Raw genomic sequence first — 14378 nt, 5'->3', positions numbered from 1 at the left:
CCCCACAGACTGTGTACTAAACATTGTTATTTGTAACAACGAGAATTAAAAGTGATGAGGAGATGGAGCTAGAGCCAGTTATTCAGGAAATAGAGAGATCAATTTCTGGCGTGATTCATGTGTAGTAGTGATGATGAGTGCTGGTGAGCCTTTGCACTTAACCAATAACTAGTAGACTGTCCGCGAAATTCACTTCGCATCATGTTACAGGAAACTTAAATGACTATCTAGACTTGTAGTAGATTTCTATCGACGATCGTTACCGGTCTCCTCCCCTTTAGCGGGTTTGAGAGTCAACCTGATCTGCAGCTTCTGGATACAAGTCCAAAGGCGTGTCCCGCTAGGACGCAGTTAAATTGTTAGCTCACCAGCCCAAGTTTGTCCAAGTCTGTTCGCTGTTACTAGCAAGAGTGGGGTCGCAACGCACCCACCCCATAACAAGGGAGGGCATCCCCCACTATTCGTCGGCATAACCGGTCAGTTGGGAGGAGAGCTCAGCACTCGCTGTCCCACCGTCGAAGGGATTGGTTGTAAGTAGGGCACTATGATCACTCTATCATCACTCCCTTCGCCATACATAAATGCTTTTTTATGATTATCAGCGATATATTTTTTTCTGCTATAATTATGCATATATTGAATCTTTATTGTTTTTGTTTGTCAAAAAATAATTACCGTGTAATTCCCCATCATTTGTTCCTCGATTTTCCCGATCTAGTTCCCCACCAGTTGTTCTATACGATATATTTTTCCCGACGCACTTGCCCGGAGATATTAATTTTCTTCTTCGCATCTGTCTTCATAAAACAATAGGAATTAGCAAACTATTAAAAATTGCTAATCCTACGCAACCACTACATCCCTAATAGTCTCCACAGTTCGTCGCCAGGATCCTAGGGAACCTTGACTCGACTCTTACGAACTTATCGCAAATTCCCCGATTCCATAGTGCCGAGCCAATCACAGTGTTTCTCTCCAACTTTTATTAACACATAAAAGCTGCTACTTTGTCATTTTTACTTAGTTCCAATTTACCACTCAAACATTCCATACAATCCACTGAATTATCGTGTATACTCTACAATTTATCATTCATTACATATATATTCGTTATTTTGTCAATAGGTTTCGTATTTTGAGTTTTAATTTAATTAAATCACCTCAATATCCGGACAAAGCTTACCGCGGTGCTCGGAGGTATCAATGTTAGCTTCAATGTTACAGATCCTTTTGAATTTCTGACTTTATCGTAATGAGCTTGGAATTTTGATAAATTTTCTCTTAAAAAAAGCTTTTATGCCCTTGCTCTTGAATGTTTTCTTATTAAAAAAAAAATAGAAAGAAAATGCTTGTTCGCGCAAAGCATGAGTTCCTCTTAACCACCTCCACTGTGCTGTGTATACGAGAGCGAGAGTCCACTTATCGAACACATTCGCGCATTGTACTCTGTATTGAAGGTTTCTGTGTAATATTTTCGAAAAGGTGTTTTCGCAGGAACACTTGACAATAATCTTCGCTAATAAAGTGACAGAAGATGACTTAGTCACGTTGGTTGATTTTTCCGTTGCGTCGAGCATTGTCGTGAATCTTATCACAACGATATTTTTTTCACCTTAATGAAGTTGAGCATTGAGTGGACAATCTTTTCTCTAACTGCACTGCTTCCTATATAAAGCGTTGCACCATCGTCATTCGTCAGGCCCACCTGCTACAATGGCAGGGATTTTTTACCTTATCGTGTGTCTCTTCACGTTTAATATCGTAACGGGTGAAATAAAGAACGTGGGATGGTGGAAAAATGCTGTATTCTATCAAATTTATCCGAGAAGCTTTAAGGACGGTAATAACGACGGAATTGGTGACCTGAAAGGTGAGTTTCCCAGCATTTCCTTCATAGTTGGATTTTCAGACTGAGAGAAACTGACTGATGGTGCGATGCGTCGAGGAAAATTTTCAGTTAAAATTTCATAACTCTTCACGCAAGTTGAACGAAAAAATATTTATAGTCGACTTTTCTATGAATAGAAGAGAATTATGAAACTATCAGTGAATTTTCTGATTTACTTTTGAAAAAGTCCGAAAATGAAACAATTTCTATGGAGCAACAACATCATTTTTATATCCGGAAATCTATCAATTTCCACGGATCTATGAGCTATCCCTACTGCGCATCTTCTAGTGCATTTTTGTGCAATCATAACAACGGAGGTGCAAGTGATAGAACACTTTTCGTGATTCTATATATATTCATGTGAACTTTTTAAAGTTAAAACAAAATCATCCTTCAATAAAAGTTATGGATTCGATATGCCAAATCGCAATTTTCACCGATTATTTTTCCCATCCAAATCTTGGCCAATAGGATTGCACCATTCGACGTTATTTTATATAGTCAACACGGTATTTCAGCGGAAATTCTTGAAAATTTCACTGGAAATTTTGCATGTTGATATATATAAAAAAAAACAAATGTTGAAGTAACCCTCAATTGTATCTGACAGATTAAATGGCAATTTGTTGAAAATTATGTCTCATGGTGCAATTCTATCGGCCAAGATTTGGATGCAAAAAATAATCCCCCGAATACCACTCGAACTTCGAAATTATCTGATATTTCCCTCAAGGTTCCCTACAAACAAATAAGCTCGTCAAGTTTTCCAGAAAAATCACTCGCGCTTCGCGCTCGTGACTTTTAAACTGGAAAACTTGACACGTTCATTTGTTTGCAACGAACCTATCGGGAAATATCCGATAATTTCGGAGCTCTTGTGGTATTATATGCGATAATTTTCCTTAAATTCAACTTTGCTCGCCGATGACGTTTCGAAATATAATGTTTACCGTCCTTCTTCGATAGTTTTTACAGTACATTTCTCTCCCTCTCCCTCTTCACACATCCGTTTTCGATGAATTAAAAAACTTTAGCCACAGTGAGAGGGGCTCATTAAACGTTTTTTCAAATCTGATTGGATATTTATATTAGCCGAAAATGTTGACTTGAACCTGTTTTGCGTTTTTCAGATTAAAACATTAATTTTTTAGATTTCCATTTCACATATTTGTAATACCGTGGGAATTGTTGATCCAAGTTATACGCTGTTAGGACATTACTCTCGAAATTGCACGTAAGGGGATCTTGAAGATTTTTACAACGAATAATTTGGATGGGGTTTTCATTGACCTTGTTTTTGATAAATTCACATCCATCTTCTGAATCTTGAATTTTTTTACAATTTAGTTCAATGAATTGCTAATCAATGCTGATGATTATTGGTGATGGATAACTTAGTGTTATCAAACTTTCACTAAGAATCGCGCATTTTATGAACATTTTGTCATTGAAAATTCGGTGAAATCTCGTGGAGAAACCAAATAGAATAGTCCATAAAGTTATTGCAAAATGAAAAATATGCTATTTGATAGACAGGGAATTGCAGTAGGCATTAGAAAAATAGGGATGTTGTTGCAATGTAGTGGAAAATTAGACAAGACCCGCAATTTCATACATCCAGCACTGTCGTTTTAGCCCCAGAAAAAATGCAAATAGTGAAAATTGAAAACTTATTCGTATTGACGTCTTTGCCAAAAAAGTCTAGTCATTTTATCACATTATAAATTATCACAAACACAATTGCCCTCGAAAACCCAAATATTGCTAATAGACGACGAAGAGATGGGCACTAAACGGCTGATCCAACATCTCATATGACGGATCCCGATCCCGATCCCGGCAATAATCGGCTATATTCAGTGATCATCGTTAACCAATCCCAGTGAGTTACCGAAAAATTGTTGTGTGGTACAGTAAAAAATGAAGGAAGGCCCAATAAAATAAACTGACTTCAATAGGAATTTTTAAAAGATTTCCATCAATTTTCATTTAACCTCAAATGAAAAATGATAGACCTTGAAATTTTATAAAGTTATTTAATACATTATACGAAGCCACATATCATTAAGCACAAAATAAGTTACAAAATTCACGGTATTTCCAGTATTCTAGCATTTTGCATCTCGATTCTAGGTCCCAGCACAGTAATTTTTCACAGACTTTTCTCTCCGTACATTACTGAACAGTTTTTTTACTTTAAATTTACGAGAAATAAAGCCATTTGAAAATTAATTATAATCGCCAACCGAAAGAAAATGAGAACGTTACATTTTGGGTCAATTAAACCATGAGGAGTAGAAGTTGTGGAGGGGTAGGTACTCCTTTAGGCATCAAATAAAACGGACTATCTTGACCAACAAGCAACGTATGACATATGACAAAATTATGAACTATTAACAAGTCAGTCAGTCAGTTACGTATTTCGAGATATTTCGATTAGGGTGAATGAGATACAACGACTGAGTTGGTCTCAGATTGTAATTTTGAAAATACTGTTTAAATGAAAATCTGAGCAATAAAGTTCTAGGACTAAATAAAATACAAAGTTGGTTATTCTTGCTATATTACTTCCTTCCTGAGCTTGGATATAAAAAAATTTTCCCTTTTTTTCCTCGAGAGGACTTGATTGAATCAAGTTGAAGTAATCGATAGAAAATTCATAATTTCTTTAATGACGGCACTAATGTTTACTGATTATTGTTTTTTCTTTACGCAGGGATAACCGAGAAACTAGACCACATTCAGGATGCCGGAATCACTGCGATATGGCTTTCACCAATTTATGCCAGTCCCATGGTGGACTTCGGCTACGATATTTCGGACTTTCGAATGGTACATCCTGACTACGGAACTAATGATGATCTTGATAATTTGATTAAAAGAAGTAAAGCATTGAAGATTAAGGTACTGTATCAACTACTTAATCCTTGGCAACTTTCTCTCCTCGAGGAAGGTAATGTATTTGTAAGAAACACATCATCATCTGTTTAGTTCTTCCATAAAGGTTTGAAAATGATGTTCATAAATGGATACATATATATGTGGCAAAGTAAATATGTATAGCCATATATGTGTCTTTTTATCTATAGTCCAAATTTTATCCAACTATTCGGCCTGAGTAAACTTTTTCTCACTATTGCTATGTTCAGCCCATATCAAAAGTGTCTTTTCCTTTACTTATAAATGAAAAGTCGATACTTGAAACCAAAAAGATATCTGGTTTATTGGCAAACGGGAAGTGGTACAGTTAACCATTCAGTGAACATACCATTCCCAATAAAAAGTATAGCTCAGATAAAGGTGTGTTCCGGTATTTAAACCCGTGTGATAGACTACCTTTGGCTTCCCTTCTCGAATCGTTAACTCGTATAGCGTTGTACTGGTATACAATAACTTTATACAGGGTGTCCCAAAATTGAACGTCCAGACTTTAAACTTAAGTTGGGAGTGAAATTCTGGATCGAAAAGTCCTGAGCGACTTTTTGATCAGACGCACCCTCTTCAACTTATTCAGGGTTGAAGTTGGACGAATCAGGGGCGTGGAATACCCGCTCGCACGACGGTGAGGAAAACGTTCGAGTGTAGTGGTGTCCCCACCATACGGTACCACTCCCCTGCGGTGGCAGAAAGAGATGACTGGTGGCGCCGGGTAAGAGGAAGGGGAGGGAAATGAAAAAAATGAACCACCCCAAAAAAAAAAACATCAGCGATTGATCTTTTTTTTTCTCCTTCGCTGAAAGAAAAAATGAAAATGTCATACAGGGCCAATGGGGCTTTAGAAAATTAAATCGCCGGGTTTTTTTTTCCAGCGCTGTAATTTTCAACGCTGTTTTTTTCTCCTTTTCGATTAGATTAAGAGATGTAATGGGCCTCAATCGATGGGAAATTTATTCCTCCATTGAATGCGGTTGGTTTCATCCCTTGGCATTAATTAGGGGAGGAGTAAATAATTTTTATGTAGCGGGCGGGTGTTCATTTTTTTCATTTCCCTCCCCTTCCTCTTACCCACCGCCACGAGTCATCTCTTTCTGCCGCCGCAGGGGAGTAGTACCGTATGGTGGGGACACCACCACACTCGAACGTTTTCCTCACCGTCGTGCGAGCGGTTATCCCACGCCCCTGATTCGTCCAACTTCAACCCTGAATAAGTTGAAGAGGGTGCGTCCGATCAAAAAGTCACTCAGGACTTTTCGATCCAGAATTTCACCCCCAACTTAAGTTTAAAGTCTGGACGTTCAATTCTGGGACACCCTGTATAATGACTTGGCGAACAGGTATTGAGCAAAATCATCTCGGTTCACGGTGCTCGGTATCGGTACTCGTCTATAGTTAAAAATGTTGTTAAACAGCCCTAAGAAAAATTCACTAAAGTTCGATGAATGCCCTCTGAGGACATCGTTCGAGATTCCATCTTCTCCTGGTGCACTTGATGAATGTCTGTAATCTTAATAAGGTCATTGGTTTGTCCCGCGTAGAATCGGTCATGTTTTGTAAAGATACGGAATCAAGTCAAACCTAGATCGGTACATATGCTCAAGGAATCCACCCCATAACTTCCTAGAATTCATTCTCCTCTTCCTTCCCTTGGACTCAGTCACCATTTGCCAGTAGCCCGCAGGATACTTGACCTTTTAAAATTAGTCAAAGATAGATTTTCTATACTCAGCCTTTTAAGAAGATTTTGTCGTGATGGAGGTGAATAGCTCGAATTTTTATTTCCTTCATTTCGTCATCGGGTTCATATTGGTTTGAGAATGTTCAGAGGAGAGAATTTTGTCACCAAGTGGAGTCATTTGGCCGGTAGGATCCGTTGTCGAAGTGCTTAGCACGTCTATATAGACTGCCGAGTGGTCAGATACATTAAACTCTACAACACTCTGCCAGATCAAATAGAATTAGTTCTGTTGTACGCTAGTCATAAATACGACTCCTCGCCCAATTTTGGACAGTGACATATAATGTGAATTTGAGCATATAGCGGGAATCCCTCCAGAAGGTCTATGGAGAATGTATCTCGAAAATTTGTTACTACGCCGTTGGAAAAAATAATGACGATCATTGCGTGCTTCATCTTATGAAATTAGTATATATGATTAGTGCTAGCTGTAAAAGATTATTGACCATTGGTGTACAATTTTTTATTGAATCATCTGTGTCTAGATAATTCTTGATTTGGTCCCGAATCACACATCTGATGACCACAAGTGGTTTGTACAAAGCAAAGCTGGAAATGAAATCTTCAAGGACTATTATATCTGGCGTTCATCAACTGGACAGGATAATCCCCCCAATAATTGGCTCAGCCGTTTTGGAAACACAGCTTGGCAATACGAAGCAAGTCGACAGGCATCATATCTTCATCAGTTCCACATCCGTCAACCTGATTTAAATTATCGAAATCCAAAAGTGCAAGAAGAAATGGAAGTAAGCTTTTTATTTGCCCCCCTCGATCGCATACTAAACACCGGAATGACTACTGAATTGTGGCTATACAATTGTATAGTCCGATACTGATAAGTGAGATAAGTGGCTAGATTATATTTGAGTAAATGAGGGTCTGTACAGAAAATTGTATTCACATTATTAATTTTCAATGAAATCATTTAATTGCTTTTACATGTGGAAGAACCACTAAATAATCATTTGTCTTCATTCTAATGGGAGAAACATGTAAACAATCCATTCAATTTTTGTGATATTTAACATTCACATAACTAGCTGCCTCCATTTACCTCAGATGTATTTCGAATGCAATTTGTTCATATACTTTTGAATCCTGGTGTGGAAAAAATATCGCAATGGGACTTCTTCCACTAAGCTGCGTCAAAAAAATATTCAATTCGACTGGCAATCACAGGAAGTCTGTCATTAGCTCGTCCTCCACTATCATTAATTATACGGTTTGTCAGCAACCCGCGTCTCATGAATTTGCAATTATCCACAGGCTATAATTAAGTTCTGGTTGGACAAAGGCATAGACGGCTTCCGTGTTGACGCTGTCCCCTTCTTATTCGAATTTCAAGATTTGGCAGACGAGCCGCGATCTAATCTTCCCAACGTAACTGCAAATGAGTGGGAATATTTACGTCATGATTATACCCAAGATTTGGACGAAACCTACGACTTAGTGAGGTCCTGGCGAAAGATCCTTGACGATTATGCAAATTCTACAAACTCTGATGAGAAGGTAAAGTCGTTGAGTTTATCCATAAAATATGTAGGGGGACCATATCAATCAAAACATAAAATAATTGTGCTCCTTAGGTGATGATGACCGAGGCATACACAAGTCTAGAAAATGCCACCAAATATTACGATTTCGGTGCGCACGTGCCCTTCAATTTTCGATTTATCACGGATATTAATCGTAGTTCGGGCCCTAATCACGTGAAAGAAATCATTGATACGTGGATGGTCCAGACTGGAAAAAGGACCGGAGCTGTTGCTAATTGGGTGGTATGTAAATCATACGCATGTACTTTTCCAATTTTTTCATCAATTAACCGTTATAACGTTCGCTAAACACAGTAACCTATGTCAAGGTCAAAAATGACTTGCCAACAATATCCTATCTATAGTCTTTTATAGTTATTTTGGAATATCAGCCAGTCTTTTCGTTTGAAAAGAAAATTTTCACTTACTGTCCCGCTCATTTGACTTAATTGCACGAATATTCACATGTACGTAGAAAAATATCCAACTGTCCTGGATGAAGGCAAAATCTTTTGAAAAAGTAGGAGATATTCGGGTCTAATTAAAATGAAATTCACTGAGAAAGTGATATAATATGTAATAAATGATGAGCGTATTAACCAAAAGGTTAATGGTTTTAACTATCTTCATTTTTGATAATGATTTTTTTCACATATAATACCACAAGTGGTTCAAAATTATCGAATATTTCCCGATAGATTCGTTGCAAACAAATGAAGGAGTCAAGTTTTTCAGGCTAAAAAATCACGAGTGCGAAGCACGAGTGATTTTTCCTGAAAAACTTGACGACTTCATTTGTATGCAGGGAACCTAGAGGGAAATATTCTATAATTTTGAAGCTCGAGTGGTATTCAGGGGATTATTTTTCCTATCCAAATTTCGGCCAAGAGAATTGTGCCATGACATGAAAAGAGGTTTATTTGGTTAAGTGTCGTTTGTTTACCAAAATATTCAAAAAATAATCGCTGATATTCGAGGTAGGCTATACAAAATATCAACAAATGGTGCAATTCTATTGGCTGAAATTTGGATGGGGAAAATAATCACATGAATAGTCAAAAGACACATAGGGTTCTCGAAGAATTCAAATAAAAAATAATATTGCATAATTTTGAGCAATAAAAAGACAGAGTAAGCTGCACCTCCTAAACATAATGAATACATGTGCCGCTATGTCAATTGGTTCAACTCTCAAGTTGAGGAATTTACTCAAGTAACTGTTTTTTAAGCTGAGTCCTCCCGAAAAAGTTGTTTTTTCTATACTTGTTACTTTTTTACTACTTCACTACTGAAATGATTACTTGCCAAGCTGAGATATCCTTCGAAATTAATTACTAGACCTACGGTGTTTCAATTACGTATGTCTGTGATGTACTTAATTATAGTCTCTCATTGGTGCAATATAAGTGTTCATTGATAAATTTGTCAAAGTAACAAAAAACTTCTCGGACCCTATGTATTTACTCGTTTTCTGTTTCAAAACGACATTTTTATCCAAATGGTCTAAGTCAACATAGTTCGAAATTTGACGGACAATCGACCAAATAAGTTTACTTATCCCCTTAATTGTACAACACATTTTGAATTAGGTTGCTTACAGGGGAGAAACAAGCGTTCGCAATGCAGTGATTTTTTTTTGACGAGGAAGTAACGCAAAAAGAAACCCATTTCTCCAATTATTTACATACGAGTTGGCCTCCTTGAGTTTCTCTGTGATCTTTCTCCAAAGACATTAGGTGTTCTTCGAACGGTCGGTGACAATAATGGGGTTCCATTCGGGTTCCATGTGAGTAACCCACTTTCATGCAATTCCACCAATATAGCCCGTCCATCTGGAGACCAGCCAGCGGGTGGCTCTCTACAAATTCTTCCTCGTCCGCTTCCGAATCCGCAACTCGGTCAACCTAAGCTAAAACTCGATGTGCCCTCGAGCCCGTCCCAAGCCCCTTCTCGAGGGCACATTAGCCTTTTCCAAATGCTGGACTTCCCCCTCCAACAACTTCTGGGCCCTTCCAGGGATCCTCGATGACCTCTCTATCGTCCATGGTGTTACCATCGAAACATTTCCCGAAGAGAGTCTAATTGCGTCCGATATGGGTCTTCTGCGTACCTGATCGTTCTGGTTTTGGAAGGGTTCGACGTGGCTATGCGGCTTTCATGAGCGTGCCCCCCACGAGAGCTCTCTTCGCCAGGTGGTAGTTTTTTCCTTTAGCTTCCGGGATGCAAAACTTATATACCTCTAGTAGTTTCCAGTGTATATATATATCTGCGAAACAAGAATTACATGACCCGTTTCCACAACACACTCATTGTGGCGTTTTGTAGTTATATACGTATTCCGCGACACTTCTGTCACTGCCCTCCAGTCTGAGATAGACTCTACACGCGCAGAAAAATATTCAGCAAAAATTACGTCAAAATTCCGTAATTCCCAAGTAATTCCCTCCAAACAATCCAAGAGTAGAACAAAGGTCTGGCAAATCGACCAAGGGCGTAACAAGACGTAAATTGCGTAATACCCTGCGTACTATTTAGGGAGTGATCCGTACTCCTGATTGAACTGTACTATTCGTACTCTTGAGTATTCCATACTCTTGGCAATTTCTGTTGGACCTTTATTTTTACTGGTAAATTACACAACTGGCGCATCATTATTATTGACCTAATACTCTCTGTACGCTCTTCTCCCGCTGATACGTCTCTCCGTGTGACAATGGGATAAAGAAATATAACTATCCCTGTAAAAGAGAGTGAAATAAAAAAAATAGAAACTGCTTATGCGTAATTTGACATTATTGTTTTACGTAGATGGGAAATCATGATAATTCAAGGACTGAATCAAGATATCCAGGTCGTGGTGATCAAATGACAATGCTGGCAATGATTCTGCCGGGAGTTGCCGTCACCTACTACGGCGAAGAAATTGGCATGGTTGATAAAACAGATATCAGCTTTGAAGACACTCAAGACCCCCAAGGGTGTAATGCTGGAAGCGATAAGTACCAATTAGTTTCTCGTGATCCAAACAGAACCCCAATGCAATGGAATGATGACACCAATGCCGGTATGAATTTTATGACTTCTTTGAATTGCATAATAACTTCTAACAACAGTTGTGAGACATTTTTCTTCTTCTTAGGTTTTAATGAAGGAGAAACGCCATGGATTCCCGTAAACGATAATTTCCCGGAATTGAACTTGGCTGCGCAGAAGGAAGCGTTAACTTCCCATTACAAGATTTATCAGAAGCTGGTTAACTTGAGAAAGACAATGACTGCACTTAAAACAGGAGATCTCCAAACTATCGTATCGTCCGATAATAAATCTCTGGCGATAGCCAGAACTGCAGATAAGCAAAGCATTATTCTGGTTATCAACTATTCTGATGAAGAGAGTATTACCGTAAATTTGGGACGACAGTTAACGAAGCTCAATTCTGCGGCAACAGTTCTTATAACGACTTTAGGAAATTCTACTAGAGAGGGGTACTGAAAATTTTTTAAATAATAGTCAGAGTAATGTTGATGATTATTTAGGTTGGTGTATTTGTACTTGTAATTTTTGTGGATGAACCTTTCTAGATGATTTTAAAAGGGTATTGCAACCATGCTAGGGTAAGTTTAACCAGGTGAGGTAAGAATTTAACTGTGTCCTGTAGGGACAGGAATTTGTACTTGCGCCCAAGACCTACAAAGTTATTAGCTCCTCAAAACCCACTAAAAAGAAGCGGTCGTATGTAGTGAGTACACTGGTGTACTGGTGAATCAGCCAATTACCAATCCCGGGTATAAAGAAGAGAACGTCCGGACTCTGGAGGTGCTTAGAGAGAGTTAGCCAGGGGAGTTTAATGCTCAAGGGCAATTGATCACAAACCGCCACTAGTGCCGCTCCTGTACGGCCTTATATGTATACCTAATCAGCGGAGTGGGACTGGGACAACGTGTGACGCAGTGCTTAACGCACGCTCCCCAGTACGTTTTCGAACCGCCGACACACAATGTACGGACTAGACGTGTAGGAAATGTAGCGAAGGTTACAACGGTATAAATTACGTAGAAAGTGGGATTCATGGAATACTTGACAATTACCAAATTAAGAAACCTGGAAACAGCGATTTGATTTCGGCCATCATATGATCTTGCATCTCCAATTTTTCTCCCACGGAGTTTCGAAAACGTAATGAAGAGCACTTAGTGTACGGCTTTCTATGTGATTGATACGTTTAAAGAAAATCGAAAAATGTTTGGCCGTATAATAGAGCCCGGGAATGATATCAGAAGAAAAATAACGTTTCTAAATTAAATGTTTTTTAAAGATAGATATTAATCCTGCCATAGAGTTATGCACACACAAGGCCACACAAAAAGTCCAATCCCTCAAAATATGGCGGTTTGGAGTTGTATTAGAATTTGAAGCACATGTTGGAGTGAATTTGTGATCATTCTCTAAGATTTTTCATTTCTATGTTCAGTGCTAATTGTTTGGAATCCTTGGAAACTACATTAATAATGAATCGAAACGTTTCGGACTTTTTGAAGACGACCCCTTTACAGAGGTAGTAATATATTGTCTTTGTCTGTTATAGAGCATCTGTGAATTTGAACGAGCTACACCTAGCCCCCAAACAATCTTTGGTTCTATCCGCAGCAGTGAATACTCCAACCACCAATACTGGTGAACCTAATGGCGCTGAGATTAAGACATTTTCCCCTATCTTAGCCATATGCTTGTTTGTCTTCGCAACGCTAGAAATCCTACATTAATATCTGAGATCATAGGTTTGCGTATAAAATAATATTGATTGTATGAATAACTGTATATTGGAAATTTTTGAAAGAGTATAGTGTTATTGAATGAACGAAAGTATTGGAATTTTTTGAACCTTAATTCATTGCTTTACCTAACGCTCATGTGGTAGATAAATTTCAAGGTGATTCAACTTTCTCGTATGTTTACGATGTTGTCACGCTGCCTGAAGTCAACGGCTAATCTGAATCAGTTCAGGGTTAAAAAAGCACGAGAACCGCATGCGATCCTAATGATCGTGAGACTATTGTAATCCGTCAAATTGAAATGATTATCAGATGGTCATATTTGGATTAGTCCTAGATTTAGGCAAGCGCTCCATTACTGATCCATTCTTGAAGATGATATTTCCAAACAAATGATATGAATGAAGAGATTACTGGAATGCTGAAGCGAGTTGAAGTCGAAAACTCAACGAGTTTACTCAATTTGTTTCTCATGATATCGACCGTATATGTGGATGAAACCTCGGGTATCGTCTAAGGTGGGTCATCAGCATAGTTTCAGAGATTGGAGGGGACATGAAAATCAAAGGAGCCACCTCAGGGGTCCAATATTTATTATAATTCACTGAATCATGTTATGCAAGAAAAAACCGAGAAACGCACCCCGCCAACACTGTTTCAATTCTACAGCTTTTGGTCTGGCTTCTGACTGAAAACTCGGTAATGGGAAAGAGGTTATCTTAGCGGGTAATGGTGTGAATCTGTTATTTAAGAAAACTCTCGTGAGAAAAATACTACAGAGAGAAAAAAATGAAGAAATTCAACTAAATTTCTACGATCACAATGAAGAAAGCGTAAATTGAAAGTCAGGATATGTGTGGTAGCCAACCGGCTAAGAATTCATTATGAACCATTTTCAACATCCCCTTACTTCCCATCGCTCTTTTACTCAACCTGCCGAATGCTCCTGCGTGCCTTGTGATGTCCTGACATCTCGAGCGGTCAGGGGGGCGCGTGTGTTGCTTAAATCACCGTGAGATTCAAATTGCATAATTAAATTTGATTTATTGGAACAGATTATTCCACCACGGCCACAGCTCACCTGGCGCTAACCAATGAAGGCCTCGATCGGCTACTCACCAGGTTCTAGGTCCAGAAAGAGGTTCCTGAGACTTCAGAGGCGCATATATATTCGGTATGGGTCCAAACCCGCATGTTCCTATTGAAGTGTACCCCAAGGTACCTCACGCTCTCCCAAAATTTAATCTTATGGCCGGCAAGCCTAATTTCGGGTGGGCGGCTGTCAAATGCCGGTTTGATATGACGGCATTGCGTTCGCGCCCTATCCCATCTAAACTGTGCCAGCGGCGCTCTCTTCTGCAAATGGCATGACAGGACAATTGCCTTTGTCTTGCTCTTTGAGAGCTCGAGCTTCGCTGATGCACACCACGAGGAGATGTGGTCAACGACAGCTTGGCTTAACCTCTCTAACTCCCTACGCGAGTCAGCCAATATGACTGCGA

General features: G+C 38.9%; 1 protein-coding gene across 1 annotated transcript; it reads left to right on the top strand.

Moving 5' to 3' along the window:
• Positions 1-364: 364 nt before the first annotated feature.
• Positions 365-12967, top strand: LOC135172906 (maltase 1-like). Its single transcript, XM_064139411.1, has 9 exons — positions 365-530; positions 1676-1870; positions 4608-4795; positions 7052-7315; positions 7836-8078; positions 8156-8347; positions 10913-11168; positions 11244-11589; positions 12690-12967. Exons 2-9 carry the CDS (start codon positions 1714-1716, stop codon positions 12865-12867), a joined length of 1824 nt encoding a protein of 607 aa, XP_063995481.1. The 5' UTR covers positions 365-530; positions 1676-1713; the 3' UTR covers positions 12868-12967.
• The last annotated feature ends 1411 nt before the right edge of the window (positions 12968-14378 follow it).

The sequence above is a fragment of the Diachasmimorpha longicaudata genome, chromosome 2, assembly GCF_034640455.1.
Source record: "Diachasmimorpha longicaudata isolate KC_UGA_2023 chromosome 2, iyDiaLong2, whole genome shotgun sequence".
Taxonomy (NCBI): Eukaryota; Metazoa; Arthropoda; class Insecta; order Hymenoptera; family Braconidae; genus Diachasmimorpha; species Diachasmimorpha longicaudata.
Note: the sequence above shows the minus strand (reverse complement) of the source record. Positions and strands in the feature narration are given on the sequence as shown.